At 37.8% G+C, this 27,528-nt stretch overlaps 2 protein-coding genes and 1 pseudogene across 3 annotated transcripts; all 3 read right to left on the bottom strand.

Moving 5' to 3' along the window:
• Positions 1–6,827: 6,827 nt before the first annotated feature.
• LOC117761574 (blue-sensitive opsin-like) lies at positions 6,828–11,292 on the bottom strand. Its single transcript, XM_034585590.1, is given in 7 exon segments — positions 6,828–7,061; positions 8,116–8,355; positions 8,941–8,955; positions 8,957–9,018; positions 9,021–9,105; positions 10,002–10,174; positions 10,768–11,292. Coding segments are annotated over 7 exon segments (1,059 nt in total). The 5' UTR covers positions 11,147–11,292; the 3' UTR covers positions 6,828–6,956.
• Positions 11,293–13,099: 1,807 nt separating this feature from the next.
• LOC117761659 lies at positions 13,100–15,253 on the bottom strand (annotated as a pseudogene).
• A 1,419-nt stretch (positions 15,254–16,672) lies between these two features.
• Positions 16,673–26,912, bottom strand: LOC117761093 (blue-sensitive opsin-like). Of its 2 annotated transcripts, XM_034584705.1 has the most exons (6): positions 26,892–26,912; positions 18,094–18,466; positions 17,829–17,997; positions 17,569–17,734; positions 17,232–17,471; positions 16,677–16,996 (listed from the first exon to the last, which is right to left on the bottom strand). In XM_034584705.1, the coding sequence occupies exons 2-6, from the start codon at positions 18,452–18,454 to the stop codon at positions 16,889–16,891; spliced, it is 1,044 nt and encodes a 347-aa protein (XP_034440596.1). In that variant the 5' UTR covers positions 18,455–18,466; positions 26,892–26,912; the 3' UTR covers positions 16,677–16,888. The 2 variants fall into 2 exon arrangements, with proteins under 2 accessions (XP_034440595.1, XP_034440596.1); XM_034584704.1 differs by lacking the exon at positions 26,892–26,912 and having other exon boundaries at positions 16,673–16,996; positions 18,094–18,671.
• Positions 26,913–27,528: the final 616 nt, after the last annotated feature.

Genomic DNA, 27,528 nt, shown 5'->3' with positions numbered 1-27,528 from the left:
AGCCTCCTCGGGTGACTGGTCCCACACATCTGATTTAAGCTTTTATATTTGTGGTTCAGAGACCTCTGATAGGATTAGATCAATCAAATTACAGCTGTGGTGTGCCGCTTAGCAGTGATACTTGGTGGCAATGCAGTACATGTATTTTGAACTGTAGTTAAAACTCAGCCAAATCAGATAATTGGATTAAGACACAAAATGCCAGAATAATCTGGCTCGGAAGCGGATTTCCCTCCACTCAGTTAAAGTTAAGATTAGTGGCCATAACTTTTGACTGGTCCACAATGTAAAGTTTGAGCCGTTTTTCTTCAATGAGTCATACAATATTGTATGTAACTAGAGCAATGATGACTTAAAGAGATACTAACGCAGCACTAAACTTGTGTCTCAAATTATCATTTAAGATTTAGAGCAAATGTTTATCTTCCTATACTTTTAGATGCAGGGGAATAATTACATGTCATGACACTATGATTTATGGTAATAAGTTGATCTGGGAAATGAAAAAAACGAAAAGAATTGTGCACATTCACCTAACATCATGTTGTGTATGACATTAGTGGGTATACAGGACAATTGGATCCCAGTGGGCATGAGAGGACAGCCAAGTCTTAAAGCAGCTTATGTGGACAAGTGGAGATGTACGGAAGTATAATGGTGGCAGTTGGAGTTGTTGACATGTGAGGAAAGTAAGACAACTTTAAGCCGCTCCGGAAAGAGAGGGCACTTGAGAGCAATGGATTTTCAAAAATCTTTTGATCCTGCAACTCACGTCATTGCCCTCACGCTGTGGGCAAAGTGGAGGGGTAACATATCGTGATTCTCGAGGAAGATCTGAAAAGAAAAACAATTAAGGGGTGAAGAATGGTACAATTTAACAGCGTGATTGGCCTGGACAGGTTCTTTGTTTTGACTAAATGAATACATAATAAATAATACAAATAAAAATAACTTATTTATGTAGCACATTTTAAAAACAGCTGTTACAAAGGGTTTCACAAAGAGGACAAATAAAAAGACCGGAGACCTGCATTGGCAACGTCTGTGAACGTCTGTGATTGTGTCTGTGTGTCAGTCCGATCTGGTGAATTTAATTAATCAGGTTATCTAAATGATCTGGTGGGACAGATACTATCGGCTAGGGGTTGCCAGTTACTGACCACTGCTGTGGTTTATCCGAGAACATAAAAAAAAACACATTCAACTCAGTTCCCACACTGAAGGCACGCTGCCCCGCCCCCACCAACTGCTACAAGAGCGCTGGTTGTCTGTTTATTCAAAGTGTATTAATATTATACATATCGCGTTTTTCAAATTGCACCAAATTAGACACTGCACTTTTTCGGGCAACTTACAATACACATGACAAGTGTGAAGCTGATAAGATGAACAATTTATGAGATATGTGTTTCACATACACAGACTGACATTTGTGGTATTATTAGGTATGTGATTGTCAAAATGTGACCATTAATACTGTTTTTTAGTTTTTCAGTATGTCAATTTTATGAATTTCACATGTATATGCTGTGCAGGTATGTTTTGCACCAAGACACAGTATAATGGATGATTCTGTCCAAAGCCAACTCTGTGTATTCCTAAAAGGATAGTGTGTTTTTAGGGGATCAGAGCAGCCAGTGATTACGGAATCTAAGGAACAACTTTGATTAAAGGCTTAACTGATTTCTGACTCCTTAATTTTTCCAGCCTGATTTTTAGACATTGTCATAGAAAATGTCATTAAATGTAACCTACAAGCAAAAAAGGTACAGAGTACCCGTGGATTGTAGATGTAATTTTCCTGAGCAGCCTAGATCTAAAACATCTGAAGATAGAGACGGCGTGCGGAAAGGTATCGATTTCTCACTGAGTAGAAAAGGAAATAGACAAAAAAAGGTATACATCCCTGTCAACATTTATTGGGAATTATACTGAGGAGCAATTTAATGATCAAGTAAAGATTGAAGGAACAATGTCGAATGTAGAAGTCTGAATTTTAATTTATCTAAAGTAATGACTATTTAAAAGCAATTCAGAAAAAGATTTAGTGTAATCACAGTTAGAGAAACTTGGTTAAATGATGGAGATATGGATGAAGCTTAGATAGATGGATAAGAGTCGTACTGTTGAGGAGTAGCTTTGTATATGAACTCAACTTTGAAATTAAAAATTGTTTACAATATGACATCTGAGTTAATAAGAGTGTGTTTCTATGTGGGGACCTCAATATTGATCTGGAAAATCCATGTCGACAAATGAATTCATTAATGCAATGTGTAGTTTGAGTCTGTTTAAAATGACTGTTATTGATAACACTTTTACTAATACAACAGATGGAATAGTAGTGAGTGGGATCTTGATGACTGACATTTAGAGTAAAGGAAACTAAGTTTTTAGGTGTCAAGATGAGAATGTGAACTGGAAATCACAAAGTAAAGGATTTATTTGATAATAAAGCATTGTACATTTTATACAACTCAATGATTGTTCCATATGTGACCTACTGTGATGAAGTTTGGGGAAGTGCTTGCAAAACATATACTTTTAATTTTCATAAAAAAAAAAAAAAGAGCCATAGGAATCATCGTTAAAAGTCGATATAGAGATCTATCAAACCCATTATTCGTTCAGTTAAAGCTGTTGATTTTTCTGGAACTAGTAGATTACAGTATTCTGCAAATTATGTATAAAGCTCATAAGAAAACTTTGCCTTACATCCATATATATATATGCATCTGACAATGTATTTACTTTCCAAAATAAACAGTTTTATTTTACTCAGAGAATAAATAAGTATGTAAGAGTGTGAAAGTATTAGGACATTTCAATTTTAGTTTAGACATTTCAACATTATTCCTGATATTTCAATATTTCTTCTTCTTTTTCTTTACATTTTGACTTTATTCAGAATGAGAGATGTATGAAAGACAGGATTTTATAGAGATCTGATCCAGCCAGAGTGAGGCTGTAATGACTTCACTCTGGCCATAATATCTTTTGATTATCGGCTTGCTCAGGGGCTTGTTCAGTTTTTCTTTGTTACTCTGTCTGTGTTGTTTGCCTCATGGTTTTCACATAGCTCGATAAAGGCAAAAACAGGCCATGACACTGCTTAACTCTCTCTGAATTTGCACAACAAGCTACTTTATTTCCAAACCTGTATTTATTATACCTAAAATTATGTTTTTTATAATTTTGAATCATTTTAATTTCGGCACTCAATTGTACTTGTCTTTTAAAACTGGTACTTTTTTGTATTTGTTCCACTGTTTTGGGATATGGCTAGAATGGATGTTGAAACTTGATATTTGCTGTGTGTTACATCCCCCTCTCTCTCTCTCTCTCTTGTCTCATACAATTTCACTGTCGAATAAAGGCAAACGGCAAAAAGAAGAAGAAAGAAAAAAGAAAAATAACCCCCTCATTAATTGACTGTGGATATTAAATATAATGTAAGACAGCTGAACTATATTTTCTAAGAATATTATTTTATGTTTGTTACATAATTTAACTAATTTAATTAAAACATTTCTGGTCTATAATAATATGCTATTAAATCACTTGCCTAAACAGCATCAACGGTTAACAACGTATCATTATTCTCATGCAAAAATATCTTATTTTGAAAGAAACTATACAATGCGCTGTAGAGAGAATCATTTTAGAGGAAACTTTACTGTGGATCTTTTATCTGTTTCCATTTGCTCAATCATCCATTATACCTGATTGCCTGGTTTGAAAAAAAGACATCATATATATATATATTATAGTTGCTAGCTGTTTGGGTTAGGATCTGCAGTGTCTCACCTCCATGTGTTTAACTTCTAGTCAGGACCCATGGGTAACCCCCTAGAGAAATGCAGGTCAAGATTTCTTATGTCCCCGCAGACCAAAGCCGATTACACGGACAACTCAGGTTCTTCCACATAACACATTAACACAGAGTAATTACTTCTGGCATGCTCACTCCGTAACACTTTAATCTCTCCGGAGCAACAGTTCACTTCAGGGAAAGGCAGAGATTTTCCAGGGCTGCTGTCATGTTATTTTTTTTAATCCGTTGATTCTGTGTTTTTCTCAAGTCCACATCTTGTGCAGGTAGCCAGCTCGTAGCTCTGATAAGAACTCCATGAAGGACAAGGACTGCACGACAAGGAGAGGATCGACCCTGAAACCGAAGAAACCTGTAAACTTTTCTGTTTTCTGCTGTTTATAGATATATGTCTATATTAGTAATTTTACTTACATTTACTGAATGTCCACTAGTTTAAAGTAATGTTGGTTTTGTTTAAACAGATTTTTCAAATGTGACTTTTAAAAAACTTAGTGGGGAGTATTTGGTTTGCAGTATCTTGATAAAAATCAAATATCATCCTAGACGTGGAATGATAGTAGTTTTTGTTTATTAACTCCTCTTGACTGTTATTTCTATGTGGTGCTGGGGATATTTCGAGGGTAGGTCTGGAATTCCGCTAGTTCTGAACTATTCAGGTTTGGTAAAAGTTCACTCCTAGCAGAACTCGGATCTGCTCCCGACTACCGACGGAAATCTCTGTGGCCACTGTGACCTTGGTGATCTACACGCATAGCGACAGTTAGTGGCCATAAACAATTACACTGGTGTGAAGTGAGCCGAGGCCACCTGTTAATAATCATATGATCTTGTGTTCACTTCAGATCAGGTAATAATCCTTGTCTCAGATTTATGTGTACAATGTTGAGGGATGTTGTGATGACCCTAGTCTTCTTTTGCCTCTTTGCAGGACAGCTGTTCCACGATGGACAAAAACCCTGACGCAGTAGTCACAATGGTATTTCCAAGTATCGATTGATTGATTGCTTAATTGTTTGATCCTTCTCTTCTCTGCAGTGTAGTGGATGGATAACACGTTACCATGTTTTTTATAATCATAGTTTTTGTATATACTCAGATTTTTTTGTATGACTTGTACTCATGCCTTCTTGCCTTTTATTTGATGAACATTATATATGACCAATTTTAAACAGATTATTTAATATATATTATTGAATATCTATATATACGTGTCAAAGATGATTTCACAATAAAACAGGAAGCAGTGGAGAAGGAGCAGAGGAATTAAACCAGTGAATCACTGGGAAACAGCGGAGAACAGGAGCTGAGACCCCAGACAGACAGGAGCATCTCTACTTCCTGATTATTTGCCTACAATTGTTTTGGTTGTAACCCAAATAGTAAAGTGATACATCGCACAGACAAGTCCCTCATTACTTTCACTATCAATATATCACAGTAAGTAGCTTAATAATAACTCAGCAGGTTTCCAAACAAACATTTTAATCATAATATTCACACTGCACATATTATATTATATTATATTATATTATATTATATTATATTATATTATATTATATTATATTATATTATATTGTATTTTCACTATATATAATTTCTGGTGCATTAGTGATGTTCATGACTTAAAAATAAATGGAATTCACAGATCATATTTTAAGTGGATTTAACCATGGATCTGTATAAAATAACACAAATGTCTTTTAAAAAATAAAAAACTTATTGAGTAAATATTGTGTATTTACAAATCTGTCCAAGTCGCCACGCCTTGGGTAAATCAAGGCGTCGCCACGCCTTGGGTAAATCTAAAATATTTGATTACAAACTATCAGTATTTTCAATCAGCACAGTAAGTAACTCTTATCAGAGACAGAATGAGCTGTGATGTTTTTGAAGCAACACTTACAACATGGCTCAATGGAAACCAATCACGTGATCACGTGATGGTTACTGGTTCAAATCCTACTCTAGCCAGGGTTTTCTATGTCTTCTCTATATGTCGGTGTGGGTTTTCTCCAGGTACTCCGGCTTCCTTCCACATGGAGATTTGGGTTATATTAATTAGACACTGTAAATTGACTGTAGGTGTGAATGTGATTGGTTGTTGGCCCTGTGACGAGCTGGGGACCAGGGTGTACCCCGCCTCTTGCCCAATGTCAGCTGGAATGGGCTCCAGCTCTCCCCTGGACCTTCATAAGGATAAGCAAGATAGATAATGGATGGACTGGATTCAGAGATAATCAGTTACAACTTATGAAGAAAGTGGCCATCCCTCCGTTTCACAGGTAATCATTAACTATTCGTAACTGATGATTCATTAATGTGGTACCTCCCAGTCTGTCCTCCAGTGAATTATCACATGTACTTTGTGCTCCTAAATTCAGAGTTTGATCAGGAACTACTCATTAATGATTTTATTAATTATCAGGTCGTCACTGACTCTTTTCCTCTCATTTTCCTCATTGGCTTATTTCCAAATGTTACCCATAATTTTCTTTCAGTCAGTAAAATCATGCATGGAAAGTATGGAATTGGTATGTTTGTGTTCTGTCATGATTCTGATCTGCATAACATACATTGTGTTTCTGTACGTTCTTCAGCTAATGGGCACATCAGCGCAGAGAAACATATGAGATGATAGAAACATTGTATTTACAGGTATATTATATATTTTCTACATTCTACTCATCTCACAAATATCTGAATATCTGGCGATCTGATCCAAGCAGAGATTATAGCCCTGAGGCTGTACCTCCACTGTTAATTATGTCAATCTTTGATTTTTACATGCATATGTGAAATCTGACATAACAATTATACAGCCCATGTTTTAACAGTCATTTACAAACATTCTCACAAGCATTCAAAGTTTACTTGGGTAATAACTGCTCTGGGTTTCCAGTGACCTGAGACAGAATGCAAGACTAAAAATGTTAAATTTGTCTTGTGTGCACTTGCAGTGAATATCGTAGAAAAGACATCACTTCATCAATGTTTTTATTTTACATATATTTTTTCTTTGCAAACAAATCTTTATCTCAAGGAATAACATAATTTCATTTGTCATATAGTATTTGTACTTTCAGTGCTATTTACACTCTAATGTAAATATATAATATATAATCTAAGCAGGTGCGACTTTAGAGACTTCCGTAACCGATTGACTTGTCGATGACTCCTCGTCATCGCCTCCACTCATCCCCACCATCTTCCTTATGCATGAGCGGAACTGGAAAACAAAATGAAACAACAACATGTGTTGCTGAGATAAATATCTGTTCTTTACTGTGTGTAGTTTAAATACAGTGTGATATGTTTTTTCTCTGAGGATGGAGCAAGCTTTCTGTATGTTTTCACAGCCACCTTTAGAGGGCGCCATTGGCCTTCTACGTGATTATTCAAATCTGCCACTAATACTTCTGATTTACTTTAATGACCAAAAAAGTTACAGACACAAACAAAACATATTAAATAATTATAATTATAATAGTAATTATAATAATAATAAATACACACGTTGTGTGATATAAAGGATTTGACAACATACACATTCAAAGAAAACAAGAAAAAGTTCATATTAATTTGGTCATGTAGTTAATACTGATTAGTGTTCCAGATTTGGAATTCCTACTTTTTACATGAATGACAGTGTTTTGTATGGGTGTTCAAAACTATAATTTCCGTGTTAATTGTAAGTAATAGGGGATCAGATATTAATAGATCTTTGCAATTTGATGGTTGGTATAATGTGAGGTTTGGGGAAGCTACCCCTCTATTGTCTATTTGTTTCTTCAAGGTATTTGTGTTTTGTTTTTTTGTTATTCCTCAAAATTGTTGTCATGACGGAGTCTAAAGTGTGACCCTAATGTTAAGCCTACTTTGGATAGTGTGGCCATCTTTTTTTCTGCTATTCTCCAATTAATAAATGCATGTTTACCCTATTGTTATTTTGTCAGGGGGATTTTTGTAGAGGTAGCACTCCAATCTCCCTCACAGAGTGGGGGAATTGTATCATTTGATTTGATATGATATGATATGATATTAAGTTATCTTGCGTGCCTCAAATTACTCTGATGGTTTTCTTTGTTTCTATTCATGTGATTTCTTAGGGATTTGACAGATTTTTCGTTGATTCCAAATAGTTCAATCTCATCCTTTGCAAGAGTATTGTTTGTGAAATGGGCTCTTGGCTCCACGTATTTTTTTTAATAACATCATGGACTGTGAGGACGTCCTGAGCAGCTTTGAAATTGGAGTGAATACTTAGAATACAATGCACTCACCTGTTTATTGAGGAGGATGTAAATAACAGGGTTGTAGACTGTGGAGGCTTTAGAGAGACAGGAGGGTATGGTGGCCAGTCTCAGGTCGAACGGTTGCCCTCGGTTGTTTATAATCCAGAGAGCAAAGGAAGCGTAGGGCATCCAGCAGACCAGGAAGCCCATCACCATGACAACCACCATCCTGGTCACCTCCTTCTCCGCCTTCTGGGTGGAGACAGACTCAGCTTGAGCCTTTGCTACCTGGTGAGGAAGAAGAATAGAATACACTGCTCAGTGTGGGGATGCACATTCACATTCAGATCTATGAATTCAGGTCATTGTAAGTCATTAGAATCAAAGGTGTGATGACAAAATGAAAACATGTGCAACATTAAATAATGTAAACAAATATTTTTGAATACAGTAGATTGAATACATATAAAGTAGATTGAATACATATAAAATGGGTGATTATGGAGGGGAAGTAGCACAGTAAGACAGGAAGTAGGATTTGAAAATGCAAATATTAATGACTCTGAGTTATTAATGTTTATGTTTGCTGATTGAGCTGTTTATGCTGAAAGCTGGAATATTGCATAGTATAGCATTTTACAATATGTTCTGATGAAAAGTTTAAATGGGGGTAGGACTCGATATTTATTCACTTTTTTTACTTCTTTTTGGACATGATTTATTAACATTTGTTCACTTGTTTGCTGTGTCCTTTTCTCACTTGCAAATACTGATATTTGTATTCGAAACATGTTCAATATAAAAACCTAACCTAAAGTGAGATTCTTTTTTAAAGAGATAGACAGCAATAGATTAGTGGAGACACGTTCCCACCGATTTCAGCATGTAAGAGCAGCTGTGAGTAGCAGAAAACGATGGGAAGAAGTGGGACAGAGAAGCAGAAGCAGAAGAGAACATCACATAGGACTCGTTGTTGAACTTGTTATCAGTTGGGTACCAGTCTGGTCCACAGGAGCACTGCATACCCTCAGGGATGACCTGGAGACAAAGATAATTAGTCCTCTGTCTGTGTCTGAAGCTGTAGGACAAATAAAGGCTATAATACATTTCAGACAGGACTTCCAGAGGATGTCAGGGGACTTTCTCCGGAGGTTTCCTGATCAACATGAGCAACGCAGCGGGAGATTCTCCACTCAGACACTTCACAACATTACAGAATTGTCCAGAGTGTTCAGATGAGGGCAGGCAGAGTTGGACGTGATGTATAAATTCCACTTGCAGAGATCACGTGATTTTGTTTACAAGCACATAAACTCTGGTGTTGACCCTTATCACCAAAAACTCTCTGGACATCTTTGTCGGTTCATCTACGGTTATGGCACCGCTTATTCATCCTGAGATATTTGTTTTTCATTTATTTGTTTTCATTTAGTTATGGAAAGTAAACACCTCCCTTGCTCGCAATGAATCCGGTAAAAGGATCTCCTGCTGTTTTCTGACATCGGCTCCTCCGGACTTTGTGAGGGGGGCTGGTAAAGTTCTGCAAATGTCCAGAGGAATCTCCCGAGCTTATTGCATGTCTGGAAGCAGTATATGTTTACCGGAGAATTTTAAACTAGAATGACACTCAATTAGCACATACCCCCAGAATGGTCTAGTTCTTATTGTAGAAATAAAAAGATAGAAAAAACAATAGGTCTGATAACCTTAATTATTTCTTTGTCATAAAACATAGCTAAAGAAAAGAAAAAGAAAAAAGATCCTGCATCTGCACCAATGGGTTCCAGCCAGACGCAGGCTCCATCCCTCCACCAAGTTTGGGGGAAATCAGTATTTTTTGTGTAATCCTGCTGTCAAATAAACCAACAAACAAACAACAAACTCCTTGGCAGAGTTAAAAGTGAATACAACTGTTGCACACTGGTCTCGATTACTGACCTACTCCATCCAACCAGAGGAGGAATAGCAGCGATCAAAGCAAAGACCCACGTTAGAGCACAGCAAGCTATGGCATGGTTGGGTTTGAAGGAGAAGTTTCCTAGTGGCTTGCAGATAACCATCCATCTTTCAAAGGCTATCACAGCCAGAGACCACAGGCTGACCATACCTGGAACGAGACAAACAAAAGACTGACACTGTTTGCATTTTCCTTACTAATCAATGACTTACAACACTGTATATTTGTAATAGAGATTATGGCATGATTAAGCTGTGGTTTAAATATCAGAACTAGCTTAAATATGAAATATGAAATATGTATGAAACCATACTATTAGGTATTGACCCCCATGTACAAGAAATTTGAAATTAGCAAAATTCTGAAAAGATATATGCAACTGATTATGTGCTTTCAGGTATTGAAACTATAGTGGATGGTCTAATGTGTAACGAGCATCAATGTTTCTAGACATCTGCCTGCGGATCTCACATCGCATTTAGCTTTTTACCACATGATTGTCCATTAACTGCAACTTTGTTGACGAGACAATAGCAAGTAGAAATTCATGCATTAAGAGCTGTTCTCTCCTACCTCTTTTAACTTTAAAATAGAAATATCCACCTTGAAACCATGATACTAATTGTTAGTACAAATAACAGACAGTAATTAAGAAAGAAAAGAAATTAAGAATAAGAAAATGAATAGAAATTGCTACTCTATGATAGTGCTGTAGTATAAACCTAAGTTCTTATGCTCCTTACCACCAACAGTCGCTGTAAATCCTTCAATCTTGCACCCAAGTGGACCAAGAATCATGTATCTGAAGGCAAAGCAGTAGAAGCAGGTGAAAGAGCCCACGGAGGAGACGAGGAGGTTTGCCACCGACAGGTTCACCAGGATGTAGTTCAGATGAGACCGGAGCTTCTTGTATTGGATGGTGCACACAATGGTAAGCGTGTTGATGGCCGTGCCAGCCACAAACAGGAAAAACATAAAAGCTGACAGGGAATAAAAGATTCCTGGGCTTCCTAGGTGATCCTGGGGAACCAGGTATGGGCTGAGGGACGTGATGTTGTTGGTGTCCAGAGGGATCGGGATCCAGAAGTCATCTGGGAACTCCACAGGGCGATTTCCCCTCATTTTTCCTCTGGTTGTTTGTCAAATGAAAATTCAAGCTTTGTTCAAAAAGATGTAAAAAATGATACTACTGCTCAAAGATGACTAATTAGTTCCTTATAATGCAAGTACTAATAAGAGATTTAATGTTTTTAGTTTCTTGTAATGGAGGTTTGTCTCTCTGATGGAGATTGCCTCTGATGGCTGCATTTATAGGAACTTTAAATATTACTCAGGCTCAACTAAATTGGCTCAAGGAGGGGATTTAAAGCTTTGGTGAACAGCTCACACACAGACCTCACATTCTGATCATGTACACACACATTACTCTCTCACGTAACAACGCCTATGGGCTAACGTACAGGTAAGTATCCCAAAACCAGAGGTTGCAGTGATCATCAGATTACATCCCAATTATGTGAACCGTATAATCTGTGATCAATAATGTTGAGGTTAGTCTTGAGCATTTGGCCCCTATAACCCAGGTTGTTCTGGTTTAACTTATTTTCCCTTTTTTCTCTTGACTCAGTAACAATAGTTTCATAAGAAGCAGTTGCCATGTTTCTTGAGCAGTATATGATCTATTGGAGGAAACATGAGGTTGACAATGTAAATCAAGAGAAGTGGTTTCTGGACTTGGACACAGAGACTGAGGTTTTACAGTGTTTATTGTAAGAACTTGTAAGAAGAGTTTCAGCTGGTTCAGGATTCAGAAGAACTGGACGTGGCAGATGCAACAGGTATAAGAAATGGTAGACTAAACCTTTGAATAAATAATAAGGCAGGCACAGCCGTACAGCTGACTGAACTAATTGACTGCATCCGAAAGAAAGAACCTGCCTCTGGGGTGATGAGCAGATTGGGTGATGAACTGCAGGTATACAGGTGAGCTGGGGCCGGAAATCAGGAGCCCATCCGGACATGGATACGCACACACAACAGACGGACACATGCACACATAGCCACACACACAGGACTAAAGGTTGCACAGCAGGAAAACACAAGGAAGACAGGGACACTCTAAGCCCTGACAATAATGGGATAATCAAACACCTTAAAGGGATAGTTCAGCCAAAAATGAAAATGCACTCATTATCTACTCACCACTGTGTCGATGGAGGGGTAGGTGAAGTGTTTGAGTCCACAAAACAATTTTGGAGTTTCTGGGGTAAACAGTGTTGCAGCCAAATACAATACAATTGAAGTAAATGGTGAAAAAAACGTTTAAAAAAAAATGCAGAAAAAAATCATTAAATGCCTCCATACTTCTCCTGTGGTGTCCAAGTGTCTGTAAGCCATGACATTCAAATTCGACTCTAAACATTGTCATTTACACCATGTTTTTTGCCTAAAGTCTGCTTTGATTCATGCGTGAACACAGCTCCAGGGGAGGAAATCAGAGGACATTTAGGCTAAAAACATGGTGTAAATTACACTGTTTCGAGCCGAATTTCAATGTGAGGGCTTACGGACACTTGTATGACACCACAGGAGCAGTATGGAGGCATTTTATTCATATAATATATATATATATATATATAATAATTGTTTCTGTTATTTATTTACATTTGAAGTATCTGTCACCAATTGTATTGGATTTGGCTTTAACACTGTTTACCCCTGAGACTCATTTTGTGGACTCAAACACTTCACCCACCCCTCCATCGGCATAGTGGTGAGAAGATAATGAGTGAATTTTCATTTTTGGGTGAACTATCCCTTTAATTCTATGGATGTGGAAGGATGTTTCATTCAATATTATTTGAATAATTTAAATAACCCTTTTAAGTGATCAAAAGAATTCCTTACGGTGACAACGTTCCACTATTAATGTCTCAATAATGATTTACTTTCACAACACAATCAATGAGCCTCTTGTGTTTTAATTAATATGTGCTGTGCAACACTTTGTCATCCGAAAGTCGAAGTTTCCTAATAAAAAATAAAACACAAATGCCATTGATATGTTTCCATTCTTTGTATATTTTACTTTGCAGATTAATTATGATTTCTTACATAAATCACAACATTGCTCACACATTTTTCATGACAAAACATACTTATACATATCCATTGTTATTTACAATTGACAAATCATCAGTGGCAGGGAAATAAGTCTTCTCGGTGAGAAGTTTTTAAGCAGGCCCAACTTTGGAGACTTCAGTCACTGACTGTGTTGTTGATGATTCCTCCTCACCTCCTCCCATCCCCAGCATCCTCATCATGCAGGAACGAAACTGAAAGGAAAAAACAAATCACTGAGGTACAGTGCTTTTGTGGAGCTGTCAATCCTAACAACAAAAAGACCCTGCAAAGTCAGAAATATTCATCCTTATCATCATACATGAACATAACGCAGAGGAGAAAGCTCAAATTAATCAACTCAAAAGGAATGTTACAAACTTTGCATCTTCCAACTTAAAATCATACAATCCAACTGCGACATCAGAATACTTATTTTACAGATAACAGTTTTGATTACCATCATACATTAAAGGTTAGGCAGAGACATGACGGCTAAAGTGTATAAGAGTATTGAAGTGTTTTCATTCATTTCATCAATTAATACATTAGAGAATTTTCTCAAGCGTCTGCTTATCAAGTAGTTTGACGACTTATGGTTTGTTAAATGGTAATAGGGAAATACCTTTAATGTGGCTCACCATAACTTCTATAGGCTAAATAATATTTTCTGGATGTATAAAAGTGCTGCACCCAACGCTTCCTTGCAAGTAAACGTGCATCCCTTTTTCAAATGAGGTTTACGTCACAGACATTTTTACAGACCTGTTTATTGAACAGGACGTAGATGACAGGGTTGTAGACTGCAGAGGCCTTCGAGAAGCAGGAGGGTATGGTGGCCAGTCTCAGGTCGAACGATTGCCCTCGGTTGTTCACGACCCAAAGGGCAAAGCTAGCGTAGGGCATCCAGCACACCAGGAAGACCCATCACCATGAGAACCACCATCCTGGTCACCTCCTTCTCTTGCCTTCTGGGTGGAGGCAGAATCCGCTTGAGCCTTCGCCTGCCTGGTGAGGAAGAAGAGAAAACAAAAAATCAGTTGTACAGGAGAACATTCTTAGCTATTGGCTTTGATAGGATATAAGATGCATTCAAGGTATTCGACCTTGCTTTGTCATGAGAATACTTTTTAGACAATTCTTTAGTAAACTAAAGTAACTGTATTTAAACTTGTGTGTGTGTGTGTGTGTAATTTTTTTATGCATCACCATTTTCAGTGTGAATTAGAGCTGTGAGTAGCAAAGATGATGGTCACAAAAGGGAACAGCAAAGCAAAGCAGAAGAGGAACATCACATAGGATCATTGTTGTATTTGTTGTTTGTGGTGTACCAGTCTGGTCCCAGGAGCACTGCAGGACCCTCCGGGATGTACCTGGAAGGATTAGCACAAGGCCATTGAGCAAACATGCCAGTTTACAAGTTATAAGATGAATACATTGCCATTGGTTACCTGCTCCATCCAAACAGAGGAGGAAGTGCGGCAATAAGTGCAAACACCCAGGTGAAGTACTCAGCAAGCTATAGCATGGTCAGGCTTTGAAAACAAAGTTACCAAGGGCTTGCAGATGACCAGCCATCTTTCAAAAGCTATCACAGCCAGAGACCACAGGCTGACCATACCTGCAATGACAAAGACAGGCATTTAAGCCTATTTTTTCAAATCACCTCAAGTTTAGTCCAGTGATGAGAAGCCAGGCTGAAATTGAATTTGAGCATTTTTGTAAATCTTACCTCCGAGTGTTGCCATAAACTTCAATCTTGCATGCTAGCGCTCCAAAAATGAAATATCTGGTCGCAAAGGAGCAGCAGGCCGTGAAGGAGCCCACACAGGATACAAGAAGGTTCGCCACAGCCAAATTCACCAGGATGTAGTTAAGGTGGGACCGCAGCTTTTTGTATTTGACGGTGCATGCGATGGTGAGGGTGTTGATGCTGGTGCCCACCACAAATACGAAAAACATAAATCCTGCCATTGCGTAGAAGATGCCCGAGCCCCCCAAGTGATCCTGGGGAACTAGGAAAGGGCTGAATGCTGTGATGTTGTTGGTGTCCAGACTGATGGGTATCCAGAAGTCCTCTGGCAGCTCCACACCACGATTTGACTTCATTTTGCTCTTTTTGTGTGATTACAGATCAAAGCACTTTCTAATTCTGTTCTTTCACATGTATTATATTGTGGACGAAGGAACGTTTGAAGGAGCAGACAGGAATGCTACAATGTGTCCCGTCTGTAACCATCTCTAAGGTCAAACTCTAGTGGAGCACTTTTATAATGGTCCATGAGATGCCCCTTATCCCAATTAAAGAGCTACTTAACTCTATAATTGATTGATTGATTGATTGATTAATTAATTGGGGTTTGCATTCATTTGCATAAGTCATTTAGTGGTTTCCCGTCCTGATTGTACAACACAGAGTTTTAGAGCCCCACAGCTTTGGTTCACAGCTTGTGTGGACAGTTGAGGACAAAGTCTGCCCCTCTTTCATAGACATGACAGCCAGGTGCTGTATGTTGTCACGTCACAATAAGTGTTACTCTCATTGTAGAACCCAGAAAACAGTAGGGAGGTTTGTGCTAATGGTTTGAAAGACTTTGTTAAGGCTTATCTAACTGTTATTTAAACAATATAGTATAGATAAACAAGACAATGCAAATAAAATTATATAAATTATGAATATGTATGTTGAAAGTTATCCACCTACTGCGGTTAAGAACATCAACATACTGATAGTAAGAAATTCAAGGTTTAGTTCTTGTCAGAAACATTACCTTCACGTATCTGAATTACGTAGCACACAAACAAATATGCATGTACTTGCCAAAATGTGTACACCATACACCTGTGTAGATGCATGAACACTTGTACCTCCTCATCAAAATCTTGTTAAACAGGTTAATCCCACTTACTTAAAGAAGATCACCGCAGTTCTTTGCCTGCTCATCTGGTTTCTATTAACCTTTTGTCTGATAATCTCATGTGCTGTAGCCTTCTGTAATCCACTCTGCCGGATTAACTCAAACTTTGTGTTACCTTTTTGCCCTTTTTCCTGAGCTAAAAAGGTGTGCAAGATGTTGGAAATGCAGTGTAATAGCACAGGCTGCTCTATTTAACTCTTTCTCCAAAAAGAACAACAATGTTGACAACAACTAAATCATTAGTATATTAGATGAGGCAGGTTATTACAGAGACAGTAGGAGGAATTTTCATCCATCCATCCATTTGATTGCTCTTATCTGAGTTGGAGTCAGAGTGGCAACCGCCTAAGAAGGGTCTCTCTGACCTCCCTCTCCCCAGCAAGGCTTTCCACCTCCTCGTCTTCACCACAAAGGGTTGGAAGTTGAAGACCTCACAGACAGGGGCCTCCTCAAGAGGAACCCATTTCACACTTATTGTGCATTGGGTTTGTTAGGTCTGTCCACCCGCTCTTCCCTACTCTCATGGAACAAATACATGTCTTTGTTTTGAATTGCACAAGGTTAACATAAACAAAACAATCAAATAAAGAGTCAGAATTACCGCGGTATTGCTAATCCTTGATCCAAACATTTTTATTTTTTTTATATTTGCTGTGTAAAAGATGTGTTAATTATTCACTATAGCCCTCTATTGCACTTAATGCAATTTATCGCACAAAACATCATCATGTTTACATATTTACATTACACAAATTGTCAGTCGCCAGTGCAGAGGTATTTTGACAATAAAAAGAAAACACTGTGGAAAACGTTGTGGATGTTCAGTCTAAGCAGGCCCAACTTTGGAGACTTCGGTGACTGAGGTCTGTGATGTTGAAGATTCTTCATCATCACCTCCACCCATTCCCATCATCTTCATCATGCATGAACGGAACTGGAAGACATGAAAGTAAACCTGATTTAGGGACACATTTTCAAAACAAGATAGATTACTTAGCCCCCTGTTTACATGAGCTGTTTACACCAAAGTTTCTCTATTGTCGAAGGTGCTGATATCTATTGTGTTTATGTATGTTGCTGTAAAAATACTTTTTCATTTAGATTGTTTGTAGTCTTTTTGTGACCCATAACTGTAGTTGGTTTTCAGTCTGATCGTACATGCAACAGACCTGTTTATTGAGTAAAACATAGATGACAGGGTTGTAGACCGCAGAGGATTTGGAGAAGACAGAAGGCAGAGTAGCAAATTTCAGGTCAAACGTTTGCCCACGATTGTTCACGACCCACAGAGCAAAACTGGCGTAGGGCAACCAGCACACCAAGAAGCCCATCACCATGACCACCACCATCCTGGTCACCTCCCTTTCTGCCTTCTGGGTGGAGGCAGACTCCGCTTGAGCCTTCGCGGCCTGTTGATGGAGAGAAGTGTGTTTAGTCTCATCAGACCATCAGTCAAATTAAAGTATTTATCTGTTCAGTTTTCTTTTTTTTTTTTTTTTGCATCACCATTTTCAGTGTGATGAGCAGCTGTGAGTAGCAGAAGAGGATGGTGGTGAGGGGAACGGCAAAGCAGAAGCAGAAGAGGAATATCACGTAGGATTCATTGTTGTATTTGTTGTTTGTGGTGTACCAGTCCGGTCCACAGGAGCACTGCAGACCCTCCGGGATGTACCTGGACAGATAGTCACAGTGCACTGACTGAGGCCTATGTTCTGGCTTTACTGTACAAGTCATGTAAGTGTGAGGGTGTGTGTGTAAAAACTGACCTGCTCCATCCAAACAGAGGAGGAAGTGCGGCAATAAGTGCAAACACCCAGGTGAATGCGCAGCAAGCTATAGCATGGTCAGGCTTGAAAACAAAGTTACCTAATGGCTTGCAGATGACCAGCCATCTTTCAAAAGCTATCACAGCCAGAGACCACAGGCTGACCATACCTGCAATTATATAAAGAAAATTTGAAAAAACATTTTAGCTTTTTAAAACTTAAGTTTCATAATCTTACTGTATGTGTACATTAAAGTTCATCTTACCACCAAGTGTCACCATGAAACCTTCAATCCTGCATGCTAGTGGTCCAAAGAAAAAATATTTGACTGAAAATGCGCAGCAGCCAACAAAGGAGCCCACACAGGACACGAGAAGGTTCCCCACAGCCAAGTTCAGCAGGATGTAGTTGAGGTGGGACCGGAGCTTCTTGTATTTCACGGTGCACAGGATGGTGAGAGTATTGATGCTAGTGCCCAAAACAAATACAAAAAACATGTATATGGCCATGGCGTAGAAGGTGGCTGAGCTTGCTAGATGGTCCTGGGGGACAAGGAAGGGGCTGAGAGTCGTGATGTTGTTCGTATCCAAAGGGACGGGGATCCAGAAATCCTCTGGAAGCTCCATGACCCGGCCGTGCTTCATTTTTCCCCCACGGGCAAACAAGAAAAATCAAAATTTGCCTTTCATGTGATGGTGGAATTCCGTGTCTCTTGCTGGTGCACTTGTATGTGGCAGTCCATTACAGAGGAAAGGGGGTAAATATATAGGACTCTCCTACTGAACCTTTGATTAATTGAATTAAGAATAATTGATTTACTCAGCAAAAAGAAGCCATTAAACCATTAGTGGTAACTGGTTTTAATGATGGCTGATCTGTGTTGACTAAGTCAAGTCATGTGTCATGCAAGTTGTTATTGACCTATAGAATAACATTAATAAGACCTATAGAATAACATTAATAAGAATAAAAACTAAAAAATAAGTTTAACATCCCATTACTTATGGTCAACATGAACTTGGATATACATTGATCAGCCATGAAGACCAGTTAGTGGTAAAACCAGTAACTTGTTTTTACATGTCATTTAGTTGACACTTTTATCCAAAGCGACTTACAATTAGTGCGTTCAACATCTGTGAGGGGCCGAGATTCAGCACCTTTACCCCTCAGCCGTATTTTAATAGTGTTTTTACCAAAAAATGTTGGGTTGAGTTTGGCCTCTTAATGCCGTGGTTCAATTGGATCCAGTCTGTAAAGAAGGATGTTGTTTTCGAATCAGCTAATCCAGTCATCAGCGCTATTATCACTGCTAATCACATCCAGTCTGTCCTTGGGTAATCTACTTTGGTATTAGAATGGATGATCTGTACCTCCGTCAACGTATCAGGATCAAGAAAGGATCAAGAAGGATTACCCCATGTGCAGCGTGGATCTCGGCACAGAGCAGAACATTTCATTTTTCAGAATCAAACGTTCTCGAGAAAGACAGGTAGTGACAAATATATATAAGTATGTGAAGATTCTTTCATTAGCCTACATCTGCTAAAACAAGTGATAAATACTTAGATGTACGTATGGCCTCATAAGTCGGTGCCACCTGTTTGAAAGAATGTGAGGGGTTGTAGTTTCTCCTATAAACGTGCAAATAACATTTGTTTGATTGTTGGCTTCTGTTGTGTCTGTCTGTCCCAAACATCTCAATCAGATAGAACTCTTACCTGCTGCTGAACAATGCAACAGATGTACAGGAGATTTGCACTCTAATTAAAAAGACAGGCAGATACAGATATTTGTTCTGCTCTGTTAAAAAATAAAGGACAAATGTTTGATAAAGGGGATAATATATTTAAGCATGTACATATGAGAGGGATTATTAGTGGTTTACCATTAAACTGATCATTTAAAATTATCATTGCTGTTAGAATTCATTACCAGATATAATTTATGAATAAACTAAATAAAAAATATTGAATGTCATTATAATCTTAATAAAGTCTTTGCTTCGACCAAATTTATTGAGTTACTTGTGTGAAATGGATGGCCTCAATACATAACTTACAGTGGCAAAACACAGCACACAGGTTGCAGCGATCACTCCTCTTTTATTTTATTTTATTTAAACCTACAATCATGTGATTATCACCCTTGGGTCACATGATTACAGGTAGACTTTCATCCATAATGAAATGTCCCCGTTTATTTACGTCCTTGAGGTGAGTGTCTTGGTTTGTAATTTGTTCAAGGCTGGCTGACCTTTCAGAAAATTTGTAAGGCAACAATTTCAGGTAGCTATAGCATCAAATGTAATGAATCCTTTTCTTATTTATTTTTTCAGGAACAAATATAGTGGGTAGGTGTTGTTCAGCAAGTAGAGAAGGTCAGTGGTTTGATATCTGGCTCCTCAAGTCCACATGTCAGTTCATGATGTATGATGATTGTTAAGACTAGAAAAGTGGGCCGTAAAATGCAACCTTCAAAAAAGTAATTTCTGGGGGAAAGTGTCCTATTGATGCCAGTGGGACAAATAATTACCTGGGCACAGAGATTTGTCAAGCTCAAAATGAGAAGTTTTTATAATCATGAAATATAAATTACCTGATCAAAAGATAATCAGTTGGCATAGTTTTTGAAAAAAACCCACAATTTGAGTTTGCCTCAAAATGTAAACAAAATCTATTTCTGTAAGATTTTGAATTTGTGAGTTTTCCTAACTTTTTAATTTTTTTGCAGTGTATTGTATGATTTGCAGTTACAGTACATGCCCTGACTTCTGTGCAGGGTCATATGGGTTAAAGGGTGCTGCACTAGCTTAGATAGGGGAATGTTAGACTGATGATCTGTGGCTTGGGGGGTAGAGCGGTCATCTTCTAACCAGACTGGTTCGATCACATCTGCATGCAGAAGTGTCTCTTTGGGCAAGATACTGAACCAAGAATTGCTCCTCATAGAAAAAAAGAGTGCTGCCCATAGATGCACTATATGAATGTGTGTGTGAATTGGAAAAACTTCTGTAAAAGGGCTTTGAGTGGTCATCAATAGTAGAAAAGTGCAATATAAATACAGACTATTTACATTTTACCATGTATGCTTCAATCCTCTACTGGGGCAACATGTGATCCTTTCATTCAGCTTGACACTGAAAGTGCAAAAACAATCTCATACCAAACCAGATATAAACCAACAATAAAATAGTTTACAAACTAAGTTATCAACTGTGTTATTGTATAACTTGTTTATTTTAATTTGAATAAATATAATTCATTTTTGTTTGGCCAACAGTTTTCTTTTTCAGTGCAAAGAGCTGACATGATGATTAAAAGGACATTTTTACAAACTTTGAGAATTAAAGGCTTCAAGTCGATTGAAATGACTGTGAAAAAGTTTATCAAACAATACATGAAGTAAGTTGTTGTTGATGAATGGGCCTGGGTAACATCTTTAATCAGCCTGTATGATCTATGTATTATTGCCTGCTCCTGTTGAATGTAACAGGAAACTCTCAGCAGATTAAAGAGGCTTTACATGTGACGCCATTTCAACCAGCTTGAGGATTCAAGGGACACAAGCAAACAGGATAATTGGCATTAAGAATAGGAAGCAAGGAAAACAGTGGTCTCACAAGAGCATTAGGATGAGACTTTCTTTCCTCGATCATAAACACTGTTATTGAGTTCATGTGTTAATGAGGTGGGATTTAGAACAAATAGTCACAATGCCAGGAGAAGAACGAAAAGCATCAGCAGCCGAAGCATCGACAGCAGTCACATCCGTAAAGGTGAGTGGTTTATACTGCAGAATATTATATGTGGCAGTCAAGAAATTCATTGATGCATATAGTAACTGAGACAGGAGCAGGGTATACATCCGTAGACCAGAAACCACTGATTATTTAAGATCAACAAGTGCAAGCAACAGACTCTTTTACAACCTTGTTCCACTACGCTTCTTTTAAGACAAATCTGTGCCAAATCCCATATAAGTATGGTAACAAAATATCAGTTCGTTAATCAAAATAATCCAAAGATATAACACTTTATCTAACATGGAAACAGTCTTTGAGAGAAGGGCTTACACACTAATATGCTCTGAGACCCATGGTGGGTAGAAATCCGCATCACCTCCCCAAAAGCCTCCACCTCCTGCTGCCATAATCCTTGATCCATGTCACTTGTGGGGCTTTGCATCATGATCTCTTTAGGATCTCAGAGTTCAGTTCTCCAGCCGCTTTGTAAGACTCTTATCGTATGTCGACAATTACCGGCAGCTCAGAGCAGTATGGAAGGTCAAGTTGTTCGTCTGAGCTCCACTGACCTGCTTCACCTGCTGCTTTGCACACGCACACACACATGCATGAACATGTTACACTGTGATAATGAAAAGGAATGACTATGTCTGTAAAGGGAAAAAAAATGTTTTTCTATTGGCTGTATGAGTATGAGGCTGATGAGCTGCTTTACGGTAGATCAGAGCACATGATTCTAGATATTTTCCTTTTTTGGCCCATACTGATTCAAATCATTAATCAGGAGTCATGTGGAAATGGTAGAAAATTAAAAGTGGGGGGATTTCTCACACAGTGTCAGTCACAATGACACAAACAACCTATTGACTGCGTTTTACTAGTTTTTCTAATTAGCTTAATGTTTTTTAATTCTTTCTTGTTCCTTTAATTTCCTGTCTTCTAATTTCTGCTCAAGTTGATCATCAAGCTGCTGGAAGACATTTGAACAGTTGGGTGAAATGAGAGACCAAAGCATTAGCTCACTGCAGGATCAGAGGAAAGAAGTTTAATAAAAAATAAAAAAAGGAGTACATTGCATGGAACCATATTTCACAATGTTTGTACCAATCTATAGAAAAGTTTATCCCAGCAAAACAGTCTCAAACTTTGAAATTATTTTCGAAAAACTCCTTTCATCATATTAAGCAAAATAGTGCAAAATTAAATACACATGATCTTGAAAGATTTACTTTTACAAATTAAAATATATTTCCGATTGATGGATGAATAAATAAAATATGAGCGGTACATTGGGGTTCCATGAGTTTTATAGATTGCCTGTCTGATGTTGTTCCAGGCTTATAAGTGTGAGACTCAGTAGCATGACAGAATCATTTAGTTAGGCCCTGAACTGGGTGAGGGCATTACTGCTTTGCACAAGCTTGTGTTTTCCTTTCTTTTTGCTTTCTTCCACATGTTGTGTATATCCAATACCAGAGGATGATGTGCGTTTTGTAAGTTTAGGATTTCTAGATAGATATAGATATAGATATAGATATAGATATCGATGTCGATGTAGATGTAGAAGTAGATGTAGATGTAGATGTAGATATAGATTTAGATGTAGATGTAGATATAGACAACCCAGGGTTGATATAGATATAGATATAGATATAGATATAGATATAGATAAAGATGTAGATGTAGATGTAGATGTAGATGTAGATATAGATATAGATATGGATGTAGATATAGATATAGATATAGATATAGATACAGATATGGATATAGATGTAGATGTAGATATAGTCTGTCTCAGATGACCTCAGGGGTCTGGATGCTTCATAGCATAAAAATGAATCATAGATTTAGTCCATTTATGTTCTTGTTAGTGAGGACTCAGGCTGCAGTTTATTCTTTTACTGAGACTTGTGAGGACACAGTTACAATTGTCCAGTCTGCTTAAAAAAGATGTCTTGTTCAGACAGAAATCCTTTGATGGCTATATATTTGAGGTGATACTAGGTGAAATGAAGCGACATTATATTCACAGTGACCAGTGACAATTAAATATTTTAGAAATGACAATAGCTTTTAATGTGGCCGATCTGTGAACACAAAAACACATGAAAAAAGTCCAGATAAAGTAGTTTGCAATTTGAAATGAATATTAAAAAAGAAAAATGTATGAACATACAATTTATGCTGATGTAAGGAGTGAAGGCGTTGTGGAGACTTAATAAAATTGATGAAATGTAAGCAGTGTCTGGTTTTAAGTTCAGTCAACACATAAATTAAAGTAACCTGCTTTGGAAAAACTGAAATAAAACCACCTTTAAAGGCCCTGCTCACTTGTGGTATATCCAGTGATTTTAACTGGCAGGTAATAGCACCTGGTCTGTGTTCAAAAAGTTAAAAAGTAATTTGACTGTATATACGGAAACGTATTGCTTAGTGAGGTTCCTAACAATGTGATATGACCCTGAGTGGCAGCCAGCCAAATTCTCTAAATGCTACAGCAAATAGCCTTATTGCTTCCTTTCTGACTTCCTTCAACATAGGAAACATTTGACCATCCTTCATGAAATGGCAGCAGATTACCTCAGTATACTGGTTCCTTACAGAAAGTTTAAAAGTTACCTTCCGCTCAACTTTAATAAAACTGAATTGTTGTATAAATTGCATTATTATAATTAGTATTATTGTTGTTTTATTATTATTAATATTATTAATATTATTATTATTATTATTATTAGTAGTAGTAGTAGTAGTAGTAGTAGTAGTAGTCGTAGTAGTAGTAGTAGTAGTAGTACAAACCAACTCGTTGTCTGGTGTGACAACAACAACCTGTCACTGAATGTCAACAAGATGAAGGAGATCACTGTTGACTTCGAGAGGAACAAACGGTACAAACTTAAAATCCACTTAAAATCCATGGCAACGCTGTGGAATCAGTGAGATCCACCAAGTTCCTGGGGGTGCACATCACAAATGACCTGACATAGACTACAAACACCACTTCCCTTGTCAAAAGGGCACATGACGTCTTCACTTCCTGCGACAGACCAGGAGAGCAAACCTCCCCCTCCTGTCCTCACAACTTTCTACATAGGAACTATATAGAGCAGCCTGACCAGCAGCCTCTCAGTCGGGTGTGGCAGCTGCACCGCCTCGGACCAGAAGTCCCTCCTGAGAGTGGTGAGGACAGCAGAGAAAATCATCAGAACCCTGCCTCCCATCTATACAGGATCTATACCGGACACGCTGCCTTGGCAGAGCCACCAAGACACAGAGACTCTACCCACCCCGCTCATGGACTGTTAAACCTCCTCTCTGGCTAACGCTAGCACAGCATGCGGTGCAAGACTGCCAGACTCACCAAGAGCTTTTTCCCACAGGCCATCAGATTACTCAATTCCCTTTAACAATACAAATATGCTGGCCTGATCACTGTTGAACTGCTGAACACATATATTCAGCTCCCATAAACTCATATCTTCTAAAATGCTGCTATATTTTGTGAAATAATTCAATGTTTCACCACTCAAGCACATTATTGATATTCACCAGTGTCAAGTTAACATCACTGTTACAAGTTTACATCACTGTTACAAGTTTACATCTACTGTTACAAGTTTACATTACTGTTACAAGTTTACATTACTGTTACAAGTTTAAATCTACTGTTACAAGTTTAAATCTACTGTTAGCAGTTCACATTACTGTTACAAGTTTAAATCTACTGTTACAAGTTTAAATCTACTGTTACAAGTTTAAATATACTGTTACAAGTTTAAATCTACTGTTACAAGTTTACATTACTGTTACTGTTACTCTGTGCAATAATCCAACCATTGTGAGATGACGTGCAATTTTTCATACTTGCAATTTTTCATTTTGTATGGCTTAGTTTGTCTTTAGGTCTTGTCAATAAGGTCAATTTATGTTGCGCTAAGTTTCTTGCCTTTATATTTGCACATGGAGTAGGAAAAAATGCAATTTGGTTTCTTCTGTGCACTTGTTGTATGGTCCGAATGACAATAAAGTTGACTTTGACTTTGACCTTGACTTAAAGTAGTAGTAGTAGTAGTAGTAGTACTATTTCTATGCCGTCGCAGGATTCCTTGCAGAAGCAACATTTCTTGACCCACATCAAAAAAGCCACACATAATTATACAGCCTATGTGAAAGTGCAGTATGATTCTCTCACCACAGTGGTGAGATTGAGGAGAAGTGGTTAGGAAAGGACATGACATTTTTTCTTTTCTTTTACAACAATATTACTATACTAATCAACCACAAAAGAACATCAATAAAGTTTCAGTTTCCGTCAGCTTTATTGCACATATAAAAGTAGGATAAATTCCACGGTTATCTTACTGGTGCAAGCAGTGGTCTCACATACCACACCTGTGTGGGAGTGCAGGGACTTCAAGTTCGACTGTGATTCCTTTACTCTATAAATTTCACACTAGATCAGTAGTGTCATATATAAATGATTCAACCATAACCACCTGCCCTTTGTTGTGTTTGTTCAGAACTTGCTCCCTGTGAGTTGCAAAGAAAATTCTATTAAAAACAACGCAAAGCTGCCACCCTATGGACTAACAAGAAATTGCAACAAAGGACAACTTCGTTTTCCAAACTAAAGTAAGCGTTTTCCAGATCTAGATTATGCTGCACTGTATACACCGTCATTTTATCTGCTTTAATTATGTGGCTCATATAAAACATTCGCCAAACAAATGATTACTAATATATATTTTTCAATAACAAACACAAAAGTCTCTTTTTGCCCTCCTAAAAGTCAGATTTCAAGTAAAGTTACTCTGAATAACACAGACAAATGTACACATTTCATAATTCTAGTCAAAACAAATAATTTAAAACAGACATCCATACTGTAAAAACTCTAAAGCATATGCAGGCCTTTAAAAACAGACCCATGATCTCTGTATTGATTCAATTAAGTAACTTGATTGGATCCATCCTACACCTTTTAATCCAAGAGAAAAATTCTGTAACAGCAGTATAGGAGTATCATACGGTGTTTTTATATACAATCTATGGTTACAATACACTAGCATCAGAGACTATGTTGGTATTAGTAGTAACTTTATTTACCTGTGGTTTCTGTCAGCGTCAAGTGCATTGGTACAAAATCCTCTGGATATAAGATCCTCATGCACCCAAATATTGACACAAATTCCCAGGTCGAATAGCTATGTATTGTATATGTATTGTTTGGAAAATAATACAATTTAACGAATATTTTCCATATTGTGATCATGTTCCTAACTTTCCTGCAGTTAAATTAGGTTAAACGTTCAGCCTCTTACCTGTATTCAAAATCCATTGTATTGTATTATCTGGAGATGTAAAAAAAATATAGCTACAGGGTTACAATGCATGCACAAAAATATGAAACTACATGTTTTTATGTACTTAGAAGGTTTCATAAAATCTCTCCTTAACTTCTTGTATATTCATTACAATAACATACAGAGAAGTGTGGCTGAACACACACACACACACACACACACACACACACACACAGGACTGTATTGTTGATGGTAGTAACGCAGTGCTGTTGACAGTGGAGGGCGCCATCATGGTGGGTGTGGGCGTGGTAACTTTAATATGTGTGAGCGCTAAATCTGTAAATTAGTGCTTGAACACTATTATCGTGCATGCATGGGATGATATTATAACGAGTACAGCCGAATAAAATCAGCATCACCTACAATATTAAAATAAACGGGGTTCATGCCCGGATGTCGCCATCTTTACTAAGGGACAATAAGTCCGGTGCTATAACACAACTTGTTATAAATGATGAAACTCGTAATATCTTGACTTTATAATGATTCCGGCCGCGCATTGAAGCGCCTCGCCACACAGAGCATCCTGCGCCGGGCCACGATGCCGAATAACAAAAGCTGTGAATGCGTTACAGTGTGAAATGGTCAGAAAGCG

This window comes from Hippoglossus hippoglossus, chromosome 5 (genome assembly GCF_009819705.1).
Source record: "Hippoglossus hippoglossus isolate fHipHip1 chromosome 5, fHipHip1.pri, whole genome shotgun sequence".
NCBI lineage: Eukaryota > Metazoa > Chordata > Actinopteri > Pleuronectiformes > Pleuronectidae > Hippoglossus > Hippoglossus hippoglossus.
Note: the sequence above shows the minus strand (reverse complement) of the source record. Positions and strands in the feature narration are given on the sequence as shown.

Coding starts and splice junctions, on each gene's coding strand:
- LOC117761093 (XM_034584704.1), bottom strand. CDS start 18,472: ATGAAGCACGGCCGGGTCATGGAGCTTCCAGAGGATTTCTGGATCCCC. Junction 17,998..18,093: donor TTTCATGGTGACACTTGGTG/GTAAGATGAACT, acceptor ATATAATTGCAG/GTATGGTCAGCCTGTGGTCT. Junction 16,997..17,231: donor ATGTTTTACTCAATAAACAG/GTCTGTTGCATG, acceptor CATGTCTTCCAG/TTCCGTTCATGCATGATGAA.